The sequence below is a fragment of the Halichoerus grypus genome, chromosome 8 (genome assembly GCF_964656455.1).
Source record: "Halichoerus grypus chromosome 8, mHalGry1.hap1.1, whole genome shotgun sequence".
In the NCBI taxonomy this organism is placed as follows: domain Eukaryota; kingdom Metazoa; phylum Chordata; class Mammalia; order Carnivora; family Phocidae; genus Halichoerus; species Halichoerus grypus.
The window spans coordinates 56,985,601-57,003,107 of record NC_135719.1 but is presented as its reverse complement, the minus strand read 5'-3'; the positions used below and the strand labels follow the sequence as shown (position 1 = coordinate 57,003,107).

The following is a 17,507-nucleotide window of genomic DNA, read 5'->3' as shown; positions in this document are numbered from 1 at the left end:
TTGTACCAACCAGCTTCTTTTTATTAAATGTGTGTTACTTACCCAAAATGATAATTGCATTATAATCCTAGAAAAATCTTTGTTAATGTTTGTGTCTTTTAATTGGCTAAATAACTTTTTTGCTTTTTGAATAAAAGAAAGAAAAAATAGAATGAAGGGATAACGAAGAGAAAATAAATCTAAAAAAGAAGAAAAGAGAACATATCCTGCATACATAACGTAACTGGTTATCTTATTTTCAGACTTCAAAATTACTTTTTAAAGAAAAGGTTGTTTTTCTAAGTAGAATTCTGAAGGCTTTGCTTATGTGGTAAAAGGTAAGTTAGGCTTCAAGGAAAAAGTTAAAAATAAGGCTTTCAGAACCATAAACAGTGGGTTGGGGCTGGCCCATTCCTTAATGCCTTTACTAGTGACTTTTATTTCATATTTCTTCCCTTGTTAAGAAAATCAAATCTAATTTTTTGGTTGATTTTGATTCTGGTTAGAATGTGTTTCTTTAGGTGGAAAAAAAGAGTTGATTTTGATTGAGCTAATAACTTCACTCTAATTTTTTTCTTAAGAGGTATTATTCTTTAGTGTTTGCAGAATTATGGCTAGAAGCAATATCACTTTATACGGTTCTTCTTCAGCAGCATGTAATTTAAAAGCCGCAGTATGGATTTGACCTGGGAGGCTAGGTTCAGCACTCTTAGTTTTGACGTTTACTTGTTTGGAGGTAATGTCTAGACAAACTGGCTTCATAAGCCTTCTCTAACTCTGTAGCTGTGTGATTCATAAAAATTGAAAGTCAGTTAAGTCTTTTATAGTATCATCCTTGAAAGTATCAATTGTAGATTTCGTCATAAATTTAAAATTAATAATTTTGATCTGCTTTGTTATTTGAATAAAATCATATCTCCTTTGTATATTGACGTTGTATGTAATATATGAATGTGTATATATGTGTGTGTTTGTTTATTTATAGTATAAAATTGAAATACTCTGATGTACAGACTGCCAATGATGTTGCTATTCCAGAGGATTTTTCAGACTTTTCTCTTGCAAAAACAATTAGCAAACTTGAAGGGCAACTGGAGGAAGAAGGTTTGCCTGATTATATAGATGATGATATTTTTTGTGGTGTTAGTAATGATATTGGAACAGGTAAGTTTTATTTTTATCCTTATATCACATTTACTTAGAAAAAGATATTTGGGAACGATTTTTCTTGCATTTAAAAAATGTGTTGTGGTATCTTGCATTTGTTTCAAAATCATCTAGTGGGACATGATGGTAGGAGGAGTGAGTGGAATTATAGATGAAATAAAATTGGTTTTGAGTCAATAATTGTTGAAAATGGGTGATGGGAAAGTGGTTTTTCATTGACATCATCTCTATATATATGTTTGACATTTTCCATTATAAAAAGTAAAAATGAAAAACACTATATGGAGGGTGCCTGGATGGCTCAGTCACTTAAGCGACCAACTCTTGATTTCAGCTCAGGTAATGACCTCAGGGTGGTGGGATTGAGCCCTGTGTCAGGCTCCCCACTCATCGGGGAGTCTGGTTGAGATTATCTCCCTCTCCCGTAGCCCCTCCCCCCTCAATAAATAAATCTTTAAAAAAAAAGACTGTATGGTATTGGTTTCATTGACCACATTTCAACTAAGCTTAAAATGCCCCATAGCTTATCATTAAAACATTAAAATAATTTGGGGGGGGGCAAAGGGAGAAGGAGAGAGAGAATCTTAAGCAGGCTTCATGCCCAGTGCAGAGCCCAATGCAGGGCTCCATCTCACAACCCTGAGATCATGGCCAGAACCAAAATCAAGAGTCGGACGCTAAACCAACTGAGCCACCCAGGTGCCCCATATTAAAATAATTTTTAAAACCCAATGTTTCTTTGAATTCCTTTCATCTATTGATACTGTATTCTACTTACTGCATGTTAAAAGTATAAATGAATGGTTGATGTGGCATCAGTTAAAATGATCACATTAGTTTTCTAATGAATGTAATTTTCTTTCTTATAAACTTGTTCTCTGCATATCACTTTGAAAAATAATACTAAGTTTAGATCATCTAAAAACAGAATTTAGTTACCAGTAATGCCTCTAGAACTGTTGAATTTATGAGGAGCTACCTCTGCGTTTATAAACAAAGAATAAGACAGTTGAGTGTATTTGAACATGGTTAATACTGAACTATAGTTGTGACATCAGGCAAGCCACTTAGCCTCTCTGTAATAGCAGTTTCTTCATTTCAAAATTTAGCAGTTTGTATGAGATGGTCATAAGATGTATCTTTAAAATTCTCTTGATTCTGTGAAAACCGTAATAATTTATATGTGTAATGATTATTGTGCTGCATGCTACTTAGTCATAAATGAGCAATTCATTTATGAATTTATTACATTTACTGACTTATCTAAGCTTTCTGGGGGTACTTTTCAGAAGAGAAGGTAAGTGAAGCAGGAAGTTGCCTTTATGTCTCTGTCAAGATGCCTTCAAGGACACAGTGGTCACACGTTGACTGTTCTTCACCCATGGCCCTGTTAGAATATTCCTGCTTTTAGATACATAGAACCAGTACAAACAGACTACCTTAAATTGCTAGTTTCTTTTTATTGCTGAATCACCTCTCTGCCACTTTGCCTCCCTCCCTTCCCTTTCCAGACTCTTTGGCCAAGGTATCTCCCCTTCTGGCGGAGTTTTCTCTTATTCCAGATGATTGCCTGAATGGCTGTACAGGCAAGAGGAAAAGATAAAAAAAAAAGTGGCTTAGTAGCACATACTGCTCTGTAAGACTAAAGTCAGAGGGAGATGGGGATGGGAGGTTAATGCTATTGGGCCTGCACAGGTGAGAGCATTCGGCTCCTTGGTTACACTGAGGTTAGTTGGGGGAGAGAGAGATGGACGAAGTCATGCTCTCCCATTCTTCCTCCTTTCTCCTTAGAGACCAACTACTGCAAACTTCACATTTTTAAATATATCATTTCCCTTCTATCCTGTGCTAACCTGGAGTGTCATGAGAGGCTTGAAGGAGATTTGAGGCTAGACAGGTCTAGGTGGGTTAGAGCCAGTCATCGTTAATCAGCTCCATGGTAACACTGGGAACATTTAGTAAGAAGAGCTTTGGAGTGGAAAGTATATATGGAGATGTTTGTGCTCTTTTGGGATATATCCTAATGACTCCTCAGAGACAGTTCAGGGTGTTTATTCAAGATAAGATCCATGAAGGCAAAGCTTGTCTTATCCCTACTATGCCTGGAACATTATAGAGACTTAATGTATATTTTTTGGATAAATGATCAAATGAATTATGGAGTGAGTTCTAAGTTCACTTTTCACTTTATTTACTTACATAGTTCTAGAAACATCAAAGATTTGCTGCTGATATCATTGAATAAAGAATTTTAGGTACCAATGAAATACCAAAGGCAGATCTTAGGGACTGTGGGAGAAAACTTCAGCAGTAAGGTATTAGTGTGTTTCTTTGCTTCTAAGGCACATAGACTACATTTTAACTTCCATGAAATCGGGATATGTGTTACAATCACTAGTATTTTATAATCACAGTGGCTGAGATTGAAGTTGAGTTTTGCTAGAGAGGTTTTATGTGTGTTTCTGCCAAACACCTGGGGACGTTACCAACCTGAAACCACTTTAAATTCTGACTGAGGTATTTTGGATCACGTTGGTAAAGACAAATTCAGTCTGCAGACTTAACGTGAGTACTGGCTTGTGGTTTAGATTCTCAGGAGAGGTTTTTGTTGTTTTTCCCTTCTTTACTCAGTTCCAGGTTGAGATGTGAAGAGTTCCTTTCTGTTGGGTGGATTTGTTTTTCATTTATCTTTATAGTATGGGTATTTAGTGTCTTTAGTGTTCTCAGACAGGGATCTCCTGTTAAATTCCCCATCTTGAACATTTTTTCCTCATAAAATAATGGTCTGTCTTGCAATTGGTGGCATCTTAGATTCAGTGAAAGACAATAAATGTAATTATTTAAATCCACAGAAGCCCAGAACAGATTTTTAAAGGCCAAACTCCGTGTTATGCAGGAGGAATTGGATAATGTTGTATATGAATGCAATAAAAAGGTAAAAACCTATCAAAATAAATCCTCTAATATTCAAAGATATTTTAGGAGCAGTTTCAGTTATTTTTTAAAATATATTCATTGAGACGTAATTTACAGTTAAATTTTGAATTATATGTAAATACTAAATTTTATTCTATTTTGAGATGTTGAATTTTCACAGCTAAAGAATATTAAATACTTGTTAGCAGTTAGAATTTTCTGTATAAGATTTACAAATGTAAGCTCTTAAATAAAAATAAAACATCTGACTTTTTTTTTTTTAAAGATTATTTATTTGACAGAGAGAGACAAAGTGAAAGAGGGAACACAAGCAGAGGGAGTGGGAGAGGGAGAAGCAGGCTTCCTGCGGAGCAGGGAGCCCGATGCGGGGCTCGATCCCAGGACACTGGGATCATGACCTGAGCCGAAGGCAGACGCTTAACGACTGAGCCACTCAGGCGCCCCCTGACTTCCATTTTTGAAGATAAAAATGGAATGCAGTTTGTTTTTCTTTGTGAAGTGAATATAAGTATCTCAAATCATATGAAGCTCCTTTTTGTTTTCTGCTTTATGTTGTGATACCAAACCTTGTGCATTTTTTCACATAATCTATAATTTCCTAACTATAGGAAAATGAAATTCAGGATTTAAAGTCTCAGATAAAAAACTTTGAAGAAGATTGTATGAGACAGCAGCGAACAATTAATTTGCAACAGTCTCAAACAGAAAAATATAAAACTCTTTTTGAAGAGCTAAATAAAAAATGTGATGGATTACAGCAGCAGCTGTCTTCAGTAGAAAAGGTAATTTTGCTATTTTTCTGGACCTAATGTTAAAGGTACTATAAAACATTAAAGTTACATATTTGTGTGGGCACCACTTTTGCTTGTTCAGTTATTTTGTTAGTATTTACTAAAAAGTCTTCCACCATATAAGAATATTTTTTAATAGCTTTATTGAAATACAATTCACATATAATACAAATCACCCTTTTAAAGTATACAGTTCAGTGGCTTATTAATATATTCAGGGGTTGTGTAGCTGTCACTATGATCAATGTTAGAACATTTTCATCACCCCAAAAAAAGACACTCCATACCCTTTAGCCACTGTACCCCAACCCTCTTCCCCCAGTCCCCTCCAGCTCTAGGCAACTTCTAATCTATTTTCTGTTGATAGATTTGCCTATTTTGGACATTTGGACGTTCTATATATAGAATCATAAAATATGAGGTATTTTGTGACTGACATCTTTTGTTTAAGAATGTTTTTGAGGTTCATCCACGTTGTAGTACATATCAGTACTTCATTCCTTTTTATAAAGTAATATTCTGTTATATGGATAAAACACATCTGGGGCGCCTGGGTGGCTCAGTCGTTAAGCGTCTGCCTTCGGCTCAGGTCATGATCCCAGGGTCCTGGGATCGAGTCCCACATCGGGCTCCCTGCTCCGCAGGAAGCCTGTTTCTCCCTCTCCCACTCCCCCTGCTTGTGTTCCTGCTCTCGCTATGTCTCTCTCTGTCAAAAAAATAAATAAAATCTTTAAAAAAAAAAACAAAAACACACATCTGTTTATCAGTTGATGGACATTTGTGTTATTTCCACTTTTGGGCTATTTTGAATAATGCTGCTGTGAACATTAACATACAAGTTTTTGTGTAGACATATGTTTTCATTTGTCTTGGGTATATACCTAAGAGTAGAATCATTGGATCATATGGGAACCCTGTGTTTAACCTTTTGAAAAACTCAACTATTTTCCAAGCTAGCTGTACCATTTGTACATTTCCACCAGTAGTGTGTAAGGGTTCCATTTTCTACACATCCTCACCAACACATGTTAGATTATCTTTTTGCTTATAGCCATTCTAATCACGTGAAGTGGTTATCTCGTCATTTTGATTTGCATTTCTCTGATAACTAAAGATGTTGAGCATCTTTTCATATGTTTATTGGCCATTTGTATATCTTCTTTGGAGAAATGTCTGATCAGATCCTCTGCCCATTGTTTAAATTGGAATTTTTAAATTATTGAGTAGTAAATGTTTTTTATATATTTTAAGAGTCAAGTCCCTTATCAGATACATGATTTCTAAATACCTCTCCTATTCTTTGGGTTGTCTCTTCATTTTCTTTACAGTGTCCTTTGAAGCACAAAATTTTTTGATTTTGAAGCCCAGCATATCTAATTTTCCTTTGGTTGTTTGTGCTTTTGGTGTCAAATGTAATGGGATAATACATTTTAAATAAGCTATCCCATTAAAAAAACTTATATTAATGTACCATTGAGGTAATAAAAATAAAACATACTCTATGGTATTACTTTGTAAGACTTATGATAAAAATTATGTAAAATAAGAGATTTAGGGAGTAAGAAATTATGCCTTCATTTCTATATTTTTCTTTAGTATGTTCATGTAAAAGCATATTTTTGACCATTTTGGTCTTGTATAATTAGCATTATCTTCTGATAATAAATTTCTTAACATTGGCTTTATTGAGATAAAATTTGTATACAGTACATCACCCTTTTTAATTATACAGTTCTGTGAGTTTTGACAAATACATAGTCATATAACTAGTGCCATAATTGAGATACAGAACAGTTCCACCATCCCTAAAAATTCCCTTGTGAATTTAGTCAAGTCATCCTCCTACTTCCAGTCTAAGGCAACCACTGATCTGGTTTCGGTTCTTATATTTTGGCCTTTTCCAACATATCATGTAATTAGAATCACATAGAGTTACTTAGTAGGCTTTTGAGTCTGTTTTTTTCATTTGCATAAGGCAATTGAGGTTAGTCCATGTTGTAGTCTGTTCCTTTTCATTACTGAGTAGTGTAACATTGAATGGATGGATATACCACATTTTGATTACCTATATATCTGGAAATCAAAATTAATTATGATATCTAATAGTGTAAGCCAGTACTATCCAATATGGTAGCTCACTATATGTGGCTAGTCCAAATTGTGACATGCTGTAAGTTTAAAATAAATACCAGATTTCGAAGCCTTAATAAATAATAAAAAAATAATATTTTTATATTGATTATATATTAAAATATTTTGGATATATTGGGGTAAGTGAACTATAGCATTATAATTAATTTCACTTGTTTCTTTTTAAAGTAGCTGCTTTAAAATTACATATGTGGTTCACAGTATGTGGTTCATATGTTGGTCTAAAAAATATAGACAAGTGTTCTTTTTTTTTTTAATTTAATTTTATTATGTTATGTTAGTTACCATACTATGATTAGTTTTTGATGTAGTGTTCCATGATTCATTGTTTTCGAATAACACCCAATGCTCCATGCAGTATGTGCCCTCCTTAATACCCATCACCGGGCTAGCCCATCCCCCCATCCCTCTCCCCTCTAAAACCCTCTGTTTCCCGGAGTCCATAGTCTCTCATGGCTCTTTCTCCCTCCAACTACCCCCCCCTTCATTTTTCCCTTTCTTCTCCTAATGTCCTCCATGCTATTCCTTATGTTCCACAAATAAGTGAAACCATATGATAATTGACTTTCTCTGCTTGACTTATTTCACTTAGCATAATCTCCTCCAGTCCCATCCATGTTGATGTAAAAGTTGGGTATTCATCCTTTCTGATGGCTGAGTAATATTCCATTGTATATATGGACCACATCTTCTTTATCCATTCGCTGTTGAAGGGCATCTCGGCTCTTTCCACAGTTTGGCTATTGTGGACATTGCTGCTATGAACATTGGGGTGCATGTGGCCCTTCTTTTCACTACATCTGTTAGACAAGTGTTCTAAGAAAAAACCTTTTGTATCTGGGAAACCAGTATTTTTATTTGTCATGATACTTTATCATTTGTCATATGCTACCAAGTTTCTGGTCATATCATCATTATCATTTCACATAATCTTGAAACCTTGCCTACATCTTTGATTCTCTTCTTGTTCCTGGCCTTTATACCCATCCTATGCATTCTTCAAGTGTTTTGCATTCATTTTTTCTTTTCAATTTCCATTGCCCCTTCTTGGTTCAAGCTATTATTATTTCTGAATTGTCCTCACTGGTTATTTTATGTCCTTTCTCTTTTTCTTATCCATTGTATCTTGTACTCTATCAATAGATTAATGTTCTCAAAAGACTACATTGATTATAACTCTACCTTTGTATGGGCAGAAATGGAACTAACATTTTTTTTGAGTACTATGTGTCAGGCAAAACATTTTACAGAAAGAGAAACTGAGTCTGAGAGGTTAAACAAAGTGCCCAGGGTCATACAGGTAGTGGCAGTGCAGGATTCAAACCATGTTTGTCTGACTCCAAAGTCTGTGTTATTCCTACAGATCATGTAGACTCTCCAACCCCTCAAAATTAAATGGTCTTAAACACACAGTTATTCCAAAATCTCATTGCTGTTTAGAGTTAAATATTTGAAACCTTTGAGTCATAATGCGTGTTCTGAGCTGTTATGATACATAGACTATCTGAAGATTTTTATGACTTTCATTAGCTCGGAACTTCCCATCTTGAGTCCTTATCTACCTACCAGGAAGAGAGGTGTAACAACTCTCATGGGTTATGTGGAACTCAAGATTGAATCTTTTTTTTTGCTAATTCTGCGCACTATCTATCTCTAAAAACAAACCTCAATGTACAGTTGATAGAAATGCAAAACAGAGCTTGAGTTTGATGGAATTGCTTCTATAAACCTATAAAAGCCAGCTATTTAAAAAATTACTATGCATATTAACTTACACTAACAGGTAGAGCCATTTCTAAAACATAAAAGCAGAAAACATTTTATTTCAGCATTGAATTTTGTTTTTCAATTAATGATCTGTTTTAAAATCAACTTTATTGAGAAATAAATACAATTAAATATACTTGTTTTAATTGTAGAATTCACTGTGCTTTGACAAAATAGTATATCCTTATAACCACCACTGCAATCAAGATAAAATTTCTGTCATCTCCCCAAAATTTCCTTTGTCTCCCTCCCCTTAAAACTGCAATCTCCAACCATGGCCCAACCACTGATCTGCATTCCTTCATTACAGACTAGTTTTCCCTGTTCTAGAATTTCATATAGATGGACTCCTAAGTATGTACTTTTTATGGCTGGCTTCTTTTGGTCAGCATAATGGTTTTGAGATTCATTAATGTTGTGTATTTTGTGGTTCATTCCCTTATATTGCTGAGTAGTGTTTGTTTATGGATGTACTGCATTTTGTTTATTTGTTCATCAGTCGGTAGGCATTTGAGTTATTTCCAACTTTGGACTATTAGAAATAAAGCCACTATGAATTTTCATATACAAATTTTTATATAGACACATGTTTTTATACAGGCACATCCAACATCACTCATGATGTTGGATAAATACCTAAGAGTAGAATTTCTGGGTGTTACAGAAATTGATGTTTAACTTAATAAGAAACTGCCAAACTGTTCCAAAGTAGTTGTACCATCCTTCATTCCCACCAGCAATATATGAAAGTTCTAGTTAGTCTGTATCTTTATCAGCACTTGGTATTGTCAGTCTTTTGAATTTTAACCCTTTTAGAGGGGCAGAAGATTAGCATCTCATTATGGCTTAATTTGTATTTCCTTTATAACTATTGATCTTGAGCATCTTTTCATATGTGTATTGGCCACTCATATATCTTCTTTTGTCTGTTCAAACCTTTTGCCCATTTAAAAACGTATTGAGTTGAGGTAGGAGTTCTTATATAATTCTTTTGCTAGAATATATAGTGAATAGTTTCTTCCAATCTTACTTGGCTTTTTTATTTTCTTAACAGTGTTTTTCAAAAGAGTTTTAAATTTTGATGAATTCCAATATTTTATTTATTTTATTTTATTTTATTTCCAGTTTGTGCTTTTTTCATCTTATTCAAGAAATCTTTGCCCACCCCATGGGAGAAAATCTTTATGTCTTCATACAGGAGTTTTATGGTTTTAGCCTTTGTGTGTGTGTGTGTGTGTGTGTGTGTGTGTGTATACATACATTTATATAGTATATAAATATATCTGTAATCTATTTCAAGTTAATTTTGTTTATATGAGAATAAAGGTCAAAGTTTATTTTTCATACAGTCAGCATTTGTTGAAAATACTATTCTTTCTCAATTTAATTACCATGGCACCTGTGTAGAAAATGAATTTTTTTTTAAGAAAATGAATTTTGACTATATATGTGGGTCTATTTCTAGACTATTTATTCTGCTACATTGATCTATATGTTCATTGATCTATATTTTGATGTAAGTCATCAATAAAACCATGTGGAGTGGAATTTTCTTTTTGGAAGGATTCTAATGATCAATTCAGTTTATTTAGTGGATGAGTCTATTTTGATTTTTTATTACTTTTTGAGTTAGTTTTGATAATTTATGTTTTTTAAGAAATTTTTCCATCTCATCTAAGTTATCAAATTTATTGGCATAAATTTGTCCTTAATATTCCTTTATTATATTTATAATGCCTGTATAATCTGTACTAATGACACCTGTCTCACTCTTGATATTAATAATTTCTCTTTTATTCTTTATCAGTCTAGCTAGATACATACCAATTTCATTGAACTTTTCCGTGAGTCAGGATTTAGCTTCATTGACTTTGCTCTTTTTGTCAGTTTTCTATCCTTTAGCATTTCCTTCATTCTTATTTGGGTTTAATTTCTTTTCAGGATTCTTAAGGTAGAAGTTTAGACAATTGATTTTCTACTTTTCTTCTTACATAAGCATTTTAAAGCTATAAATTTTCCTCTAAGTGCTGCTTTATCTTCATTCCACAAATTTTGATGTTGTCTTTTTATTTTCATTAAGTTCAAAGTGTTTTCTACTTTTCTTCGATTTTTCTTGACCATTTGGATTATTTAGAAGTGTACTGTTTAATTTCTAAATAATTGGGGATTTTTCATGTCTTTCTGTTAATTTCTAATTTAATTCTGTGGTGTGAGAACCTACACTTTATGATTTCATTCTTTTACAATTTATCTTGACTAGTTTTACGGACCAGCATTTGGCCTCTTTTGGTGAATACTTAATGTAATTTGAAAAGAATATATAGTATGCTGTGTTGAATGGAGTGTTCTATAAATATTAGGGCAAATTTGTTGATAGTGTTGTTCAAGTTTTCTGTCAGTTATTGAGAGAGAGGTGCTGTAATCTCTGACTAGAATTGTGGATTTGTCTATTTCTCCTTTCAGTTATATCAGTTTTGGCTTTATGTATTTTTAGTCTCTGTTTTGGATGCCTGCACATTTAGGAGTATAGTGTTTGTTTGTTTGTTTTAAAGATTCTATCTGTTTATTTGTCAGAGAGAACACAAGCAGGGGGAGCAGCAGGCAGAGGGAGAAGCAGGCTCCCCGCCGAGCAGGGAGCCCGATGTAGGGCTCGATCCCAGGACTTGGGATCATGACCTGAGCCGAAGGCAGCCGCTTAACCGACTGAGCCACCCAGGCGCCCCTGGAGTATAGTGTTTTTGATTAATGCTTCTTTATAATTATGAAATACTTTTTTAAAATCTCTAGTAACATTCCTTGTTCCAAAGTCTGCTTACTTTGTGTGATATTAGTGTAGTGATTCCAGCTTTATTATACTTCATGTTTGCTTGGTATATCTTTCTTCAACTTTTTACTTTTCATCTGTCTTTATATTGAAAATGGGTTTGTTGTAGCCAGTATATAGTTGGGTGTTGCTTTTTCATCCACTTCGATGGTCTCTCTCTCTTATTGGCATGTTCAGACCAATTAGATTAATGCAATTTTTGATGTTCGGATTTAAATTTATCATCTTGCTGTTCGTGTCTTGTTTTTTCTAACCGTTCCTTGTTACTTTTTTCCTGTTCTGAATTGAATATTTTTTAGTATTTTGTTTTTTTCCTCCACTGTTGGCTATGTCTCTTATATTTTTATGTTACATTTAACTCAAAAAACATAAAACATATGCGTAAATTGCATTATATAAAACACAAAAAACATATTTACCATACCACAGTCTACCTTCAGATCATGTTATATTCTTTCACATATAAGATCCTCACAACAGTGTATTCTATTTCTGCCCCCTTTCCTTTATGCTTTTACTTTTAAATGTCCTAAATCCCACAGTGTTTCTTTAAATAGTTATATTTTAAAGAGCTTAACATATGAAAATGCCTTTTATATTTGCCATTTCTTGTATTCTTCATTCTTTCAATCTGTTTTTCTATATGCCTGCTTGAAATAACTACCCTTTCAATCTTTGCGGTGCAAGTTTGCTAGTCACTGATTCCTTGTTTTTGTTTCTTTGAAAAAAGACTGTGTTTTTCCTTACTTAATTTTTTTTTATTTTGAAAATTACAGATTCACAGGAACCTGCAAAAATGATAGAGGTCCTGTGGATCCTTCACTCAGTATCCCTCATTAATAGCATCTAACATAATAATAGGACAGTATTAAAACTTGAAAATTGACATTGGTATAATCCACAGGCATTATTCAGATTTCACCAGTTCTGTATGCACTTGTGTGTGTTTGGACCCCTTAAATTTTTGAAGGATATTTTCACTAGATAGAGAATTACCAATTGAAAGTTTCTGTTTTTTTTTTTTTTTTAAGATTTTTAAATTTATTTATTTAATTGACAGAGAGAGAGACAGCGTGAGAGGGAACACAAGAAGGGGGAGTGGGAGAGGGAGAAGCAGGCTTCTGGCCGAGCAGGGAGCCCGATGCGGGGCTCGATCCCAGGACCCTGGGATCATGACCTGAGCTGAAGGCAGTCGCTTAACCAACTGAGCCACCCAGGCGCCCCAGTTTCTGTCTTCTTTTAGTACTTTGAAGATATCATCCCATTGTTCTCTGGGTTATGTCATTTCTGACAAAAAGTTCACAGTAATTCTTTTCTTTCTACCCTTGTATATTTGTATCTTTTATCTTTGCTCTTAAGACATTCTCTTTGTTACTGGTTTTCAGCAATTTCATAATGATGTGTTTTCTCAGTTTTGTGTGGGGACTGTTTATTTGGCTTAAAGTTTGTTGAACTCTTTGAATCTGTGGGTTTATAGTGTTCATCAAATTTGGAAAAGTTTGGCTATTATTTCTTCCAGTATTTTTTCTGTACCCCTTCTCTCCCTCCCCCAACCTGTAACTTCAATTATACTTTTGTTAGGCCACTTGATATTATCCCACTGATAATGTATTAGTGATATTAGGTCACTGATGTTTTTAGCCTTTTTTCCCTTATATTTTTTATTTGAATAGATTCTTTTGCTGTCTTCAATAGTTCACTGATCTTTTCTTTGCAGTGTCTAATATGCTCTTAACCAATGAAATGTTCATTTTGATATATTATTCATCTGTAGAAGTTCCATTTGATTTTTTTATATTCTGAATTTATGTCCTCATTATATTAACATATATAATTAAAATAGCTGTTTTGACAGTCTTGTCTGCTCTATCCATCATATTTCTTATTTATGGATTATTTCTATTGAATTTTTCTTCTGGATATCAATCACATTTTCCTGCTTCTTGGTTTAGTTAGTGATTTTATACTGGATGCTAGACATTATGAATATTATATTGTTGAGTAGCTGTATTTAATGTACTCTTTGAACACAAGTAGTTATTTGTCAGTTTAGTCCCTTTAAGGCCTGTTTTTAAGTTTGGCCGGGGTTGGTCTAGAGTAGCCACTAGGTGTGGCCTAGTCCTCAGTATATTCAAAGGTACCCTGTGTAGATTCCTGAAGCTCCCTCCTAATGGAGTTCCTCCTTTTTTGAACCCTTCTCAGAAATTCCAGCTGCTTCAGTCTCCTCCAACTTCCATCTCTGTCTCCTCAGCTCGGCAGACCTTGGTTCTGTTTGTATTTTCTCCTCCTTATACCCACAGTGTGGATATTGCCTCCAGGCAGAATGCTGGGGTGATTGTAGGACTACTCCATTTATTTCTCTTCTCTCAGTAATCATAATCCTACCATTTTCCTTTATCTCTAAATAGTTATTTAACATGTTTTTTTTAGTTGTTTACAGTGTGTTTTTATGTTAGGTTCTTATTATTTCATCAAGGGTAGAAGCCTTAATCTCTGCTTTGTTTTGTTTTTTGGTCAAATTAAAGTCAGTAGGTACACTCCACAAGTTTCTCTGACCATGGATTATGTCACACAAACATGCTTATTAATATTAGTAACTCACTTAAAAAAAAAAAAGTCTGCTCTCTTTTTATCTTTCACTCCAGCTAAAATTGAGGTTTGTATCATTTCCTAAAGATGCTTTTGTTCTTTTTTGTTTCTATACCAAAACTCCTCAAAAGCATTTTCTTAATTTTTTCACGTCCTTATCTTGCAAAGAAAGCTTTTAAATTTTTGCCTGTATGTATCCTGCAAAGCCATGATATTAATGGTCCTTACCTTTGTTTAATAGCATATAGTTTACATATTGCTATCACATACATATGATAGTTGTGTGTAGTCCTGTGTTTTTATTCTATAGATCTGCACCTCCCCCCAGTTCTTTATTCCCTTCTCCCCCAGCTTAGGTTTCATGGTGTACTACTTAATTATCCATTGTATATATTAATTTTGTGTGCCCATCATTCATGTAGAATAGTACCTGGCACATAGTAAGTGCTCAATAAATATGAACAAGTAACTAGGCATAGCTATCATTACTACCAATTTCAGATATGGAAACTGAGACTACCACAGCTCATAGGTTCTCTGACCCCAAGTTTATTGCTTTTTGTACCTTAGCCACTTATTTCTAGAACCTTATCTGATCATTTATTTGTCCTCATCTGATTATTCCTCTTCTGACTTACTGTGACAATTTGTGTTACTCTTAAAGCATTTGCTACCATTTTGTCAGTGCTGTGGCTACTAATACATAGCTCTCTCTATTCTTGCCTTCTCCCAGTTCCTTAGGAATGCTTTAAAAGTTGAGAGGATGGCAAATTATTTCTCATTGGATCTCATAGTAATTGAGTTTTAAAGTGAGATTTTAATTCCTTTAGGCTATCTAGATTTTTCTTTTAAAGCTAATGTAAAATTCAAGGTTTGAAATCTTTCCTAAAATTTTTCTCTAACATGTAAACTGCTTAATTTTTTTTTGTAACAATAGATTTACTTTATTATTTTCAGCTTATAAGCTCTCTCATAAAAAATATTGGTATCTTGTCTGCACTTTGTAAAAAGTACTTGAGTGTGATTGAAAACAGAAATGTTTTCAAGTTTTTGGTAAGGTTTTCCCTTTCCTTAGTGGATTTGCTCATATAGGAATACTTTATTTCATATATTATTTTTCTAACGTTTTTTGTTTTTCACTTCTCCCAAGAAGGGGGCCATATTGATTCATGGGTAGAGGAACATAATGTGATGTTGGATGGTTTTCATTTTTCTCTGAAGTAGGTTACAAAGTTACCAGCAGGAAAGAGAAGGGCAAAGATTTATTTTCATATTCTTATAGGTGGAGGCTGAAATGAGGCAGCTAGAATTGTGGACTTTGTAGCTAAGGAGAATTTCTGCCTTTTCCATGTGAACAGTGAGATAAATCAAGCTTGCTCTTACTGTAGCTACCACCCACAAAGCTGTGAAGAAGGCTGGTGATAGCAGATGGTATTCATACACAGTTTGATTTGTTTAAAAACCCACATAAAGAGCAGCATGTGTTTTGTTGTGTTTTGTTTTGCCCTTAATTACTTAGGGTCAGGGAGATCAGTTTTCAAATAAAACACAGTGATACAGCCAGGAGAAAAAAATTTATGGAAGAAGAAAACAGACAACTGTATTTTTAACTGCATCATTTTAATTCCATGATATTTATTGAATATCTGTTGTATATAAGGCTCTGTACTAGGTATTGTAGGGGATGCAAAGAAGAGTGATTTAAATACAAAATAAATTCAGTTGAATAAACATGTCGTTAGTGCCTCTTCTATGCCACTGAAGTTCCGGGAATACAGAAATTCAGACTGTTTCTATCCTCAATGAGCTTACATTAATTGTGGGGAAAATGAAGTAAATAGTTTCAGTTCTGCACAGCACACATATGCTATATGTGTGTCAAGGTGTCATAGGAGCTCTGAAGAAAGGGTACCTAATCCAACCTGGGAGGAGAATGAGAAAGATAATGAGGGAAGGCTTCTTGGAGGAGGTAAAACCCTCATGTACACTCCTCGTTGAGTCTTAAAGGATGGATAGGTGCTGGCTACGTAAAAATGAGCAGGGAGGAGGGATCAGGGCAGAAGGAAGAGCATGAGATGAGCAAAGGTTCAGAGGCAAGAAACATCATAGCTGTTTGGGAGATATATCTGAAGGTAACATCTTACAGGAGATGAGATTATAGTGCCAGGGTATGGTAGAGTTTGGAGTTTATCTTACATGTTCATGTTTCTTCTGTAGACTCTCTGCAACAGCATCTTTTAGAATATTTGCAGAAATGCAAGTCTAAACCTACCCCAAGATGTAGAACATTAATCCATAAGATCTGTTGTTTTTGCTAAGAGTTGGGACTTTCCCTGTAAGGCTAATGTAGAATGCTCTGTTTTTAACAAATATTTCTTATATGATATACTTTGTTAGGTTTATACAAACACAGTATTTATGAGCGTTTGTGCCTTACATAGCTGTTTTGGGGAGGTTCCCAAAGGAAGAACTATAGTGACAAAGAGTTGCTTATAAAATAAGTATAGAGGACCTCTATACTATATAAAAAGAGATAGAAAATTCCAAACAAAAAGTAATTTGAAAGCCTAATTCATGACTACATCTTTAAGGATATATCTTTCCAATACCAATTCAGGGTAAGAATTCTCTGAGCCCTCTGTCACTCGGTGCTCGGCCCCCAAACTTTGGGTGTGTGTTTGTGTGTAAGTGTGTGTAAAATTTGGGAGAAAGCAAGGAATATGGAAATGGAAAATGTTGCAGAATAATAGAGAGAACTTATGATATATTTATAAATGTTCCATATATCTTTTACCATATAGGAATTAGAAAATAAAAGAAGACTACAAAAACAGGCTGCCAGTAACCAAAGTGCTACAGAAGTTCGGTTGAATAGAGCTCTAGAAGAGGCAGAAAAGTATAAACTGGAGTTAAGTAAATCAAGGCAAAATAACAAGGTATGGAAAAATTGAATAGTTTTGGTAGTGGTCACCTTTGGTAACTTCTTTTTACAAGAGTCAAAAATAATTAGTTTTTAAGTTATAATTCTTGATGTCATGGTGAACATTTCTTTTTTCAGAAGTGTGTTCATTATTGATATGTATATCTTCAAGAAGTTAGGATTATATTGCCTGGGCTATTGCCATAATTGGGTGATAGCACAACTCTTTGGAGGATTCAGTCATTTTTTCATCCAACAAATCTTAATTGTGTGCCCATATTATGTGCCAGACATTTTTCTAATCTCTAGGGATGAGTGGTAGGAAAAAAGATACTCTTTGGTATCTCAAGTCTGTTTCCTTCTCTGAGCCCCACTTTTCTAA

At 34.2% G+C, this 17,507-nt stretch overlaps 1 protein-coding gene across 7 annotated transcripts in view; it reads left to right on the top strand.

Moving 5' to 3' along the window:
• Positions 1–17,507, top strand: part of TEX9 (testis expressed 9) — a 190,779-nt gene that overhangs the window by 155,115 nt on the left and 18,157 nt on the right. For 6 of the 7 annotated variants that reach the window (XM_078079298.1, XM_078079297.1, XM_078079299.1 and 3 more), the window contains 4 exons: positions 965–1,143; positions 3,999–4,081; positions 4,692–4,865; positions 17,007–17,141. In XM_078079298.1, the coding sequence (XP_077935424.1) occupies positions 965–1,143; positions 3,999–4,081; positions 4,692–4,865; positions 17,007–17,141 (571 nt within the window). The remainder of the gene's footprint in view (positions 1–964; positions 1,144–3,998; positions 4,082–4,691; positions 4,866–17,006; positions 17,142–17,507) is intronic. The other variant, XM_078079301.1, reaches the window with a different exon arrangement.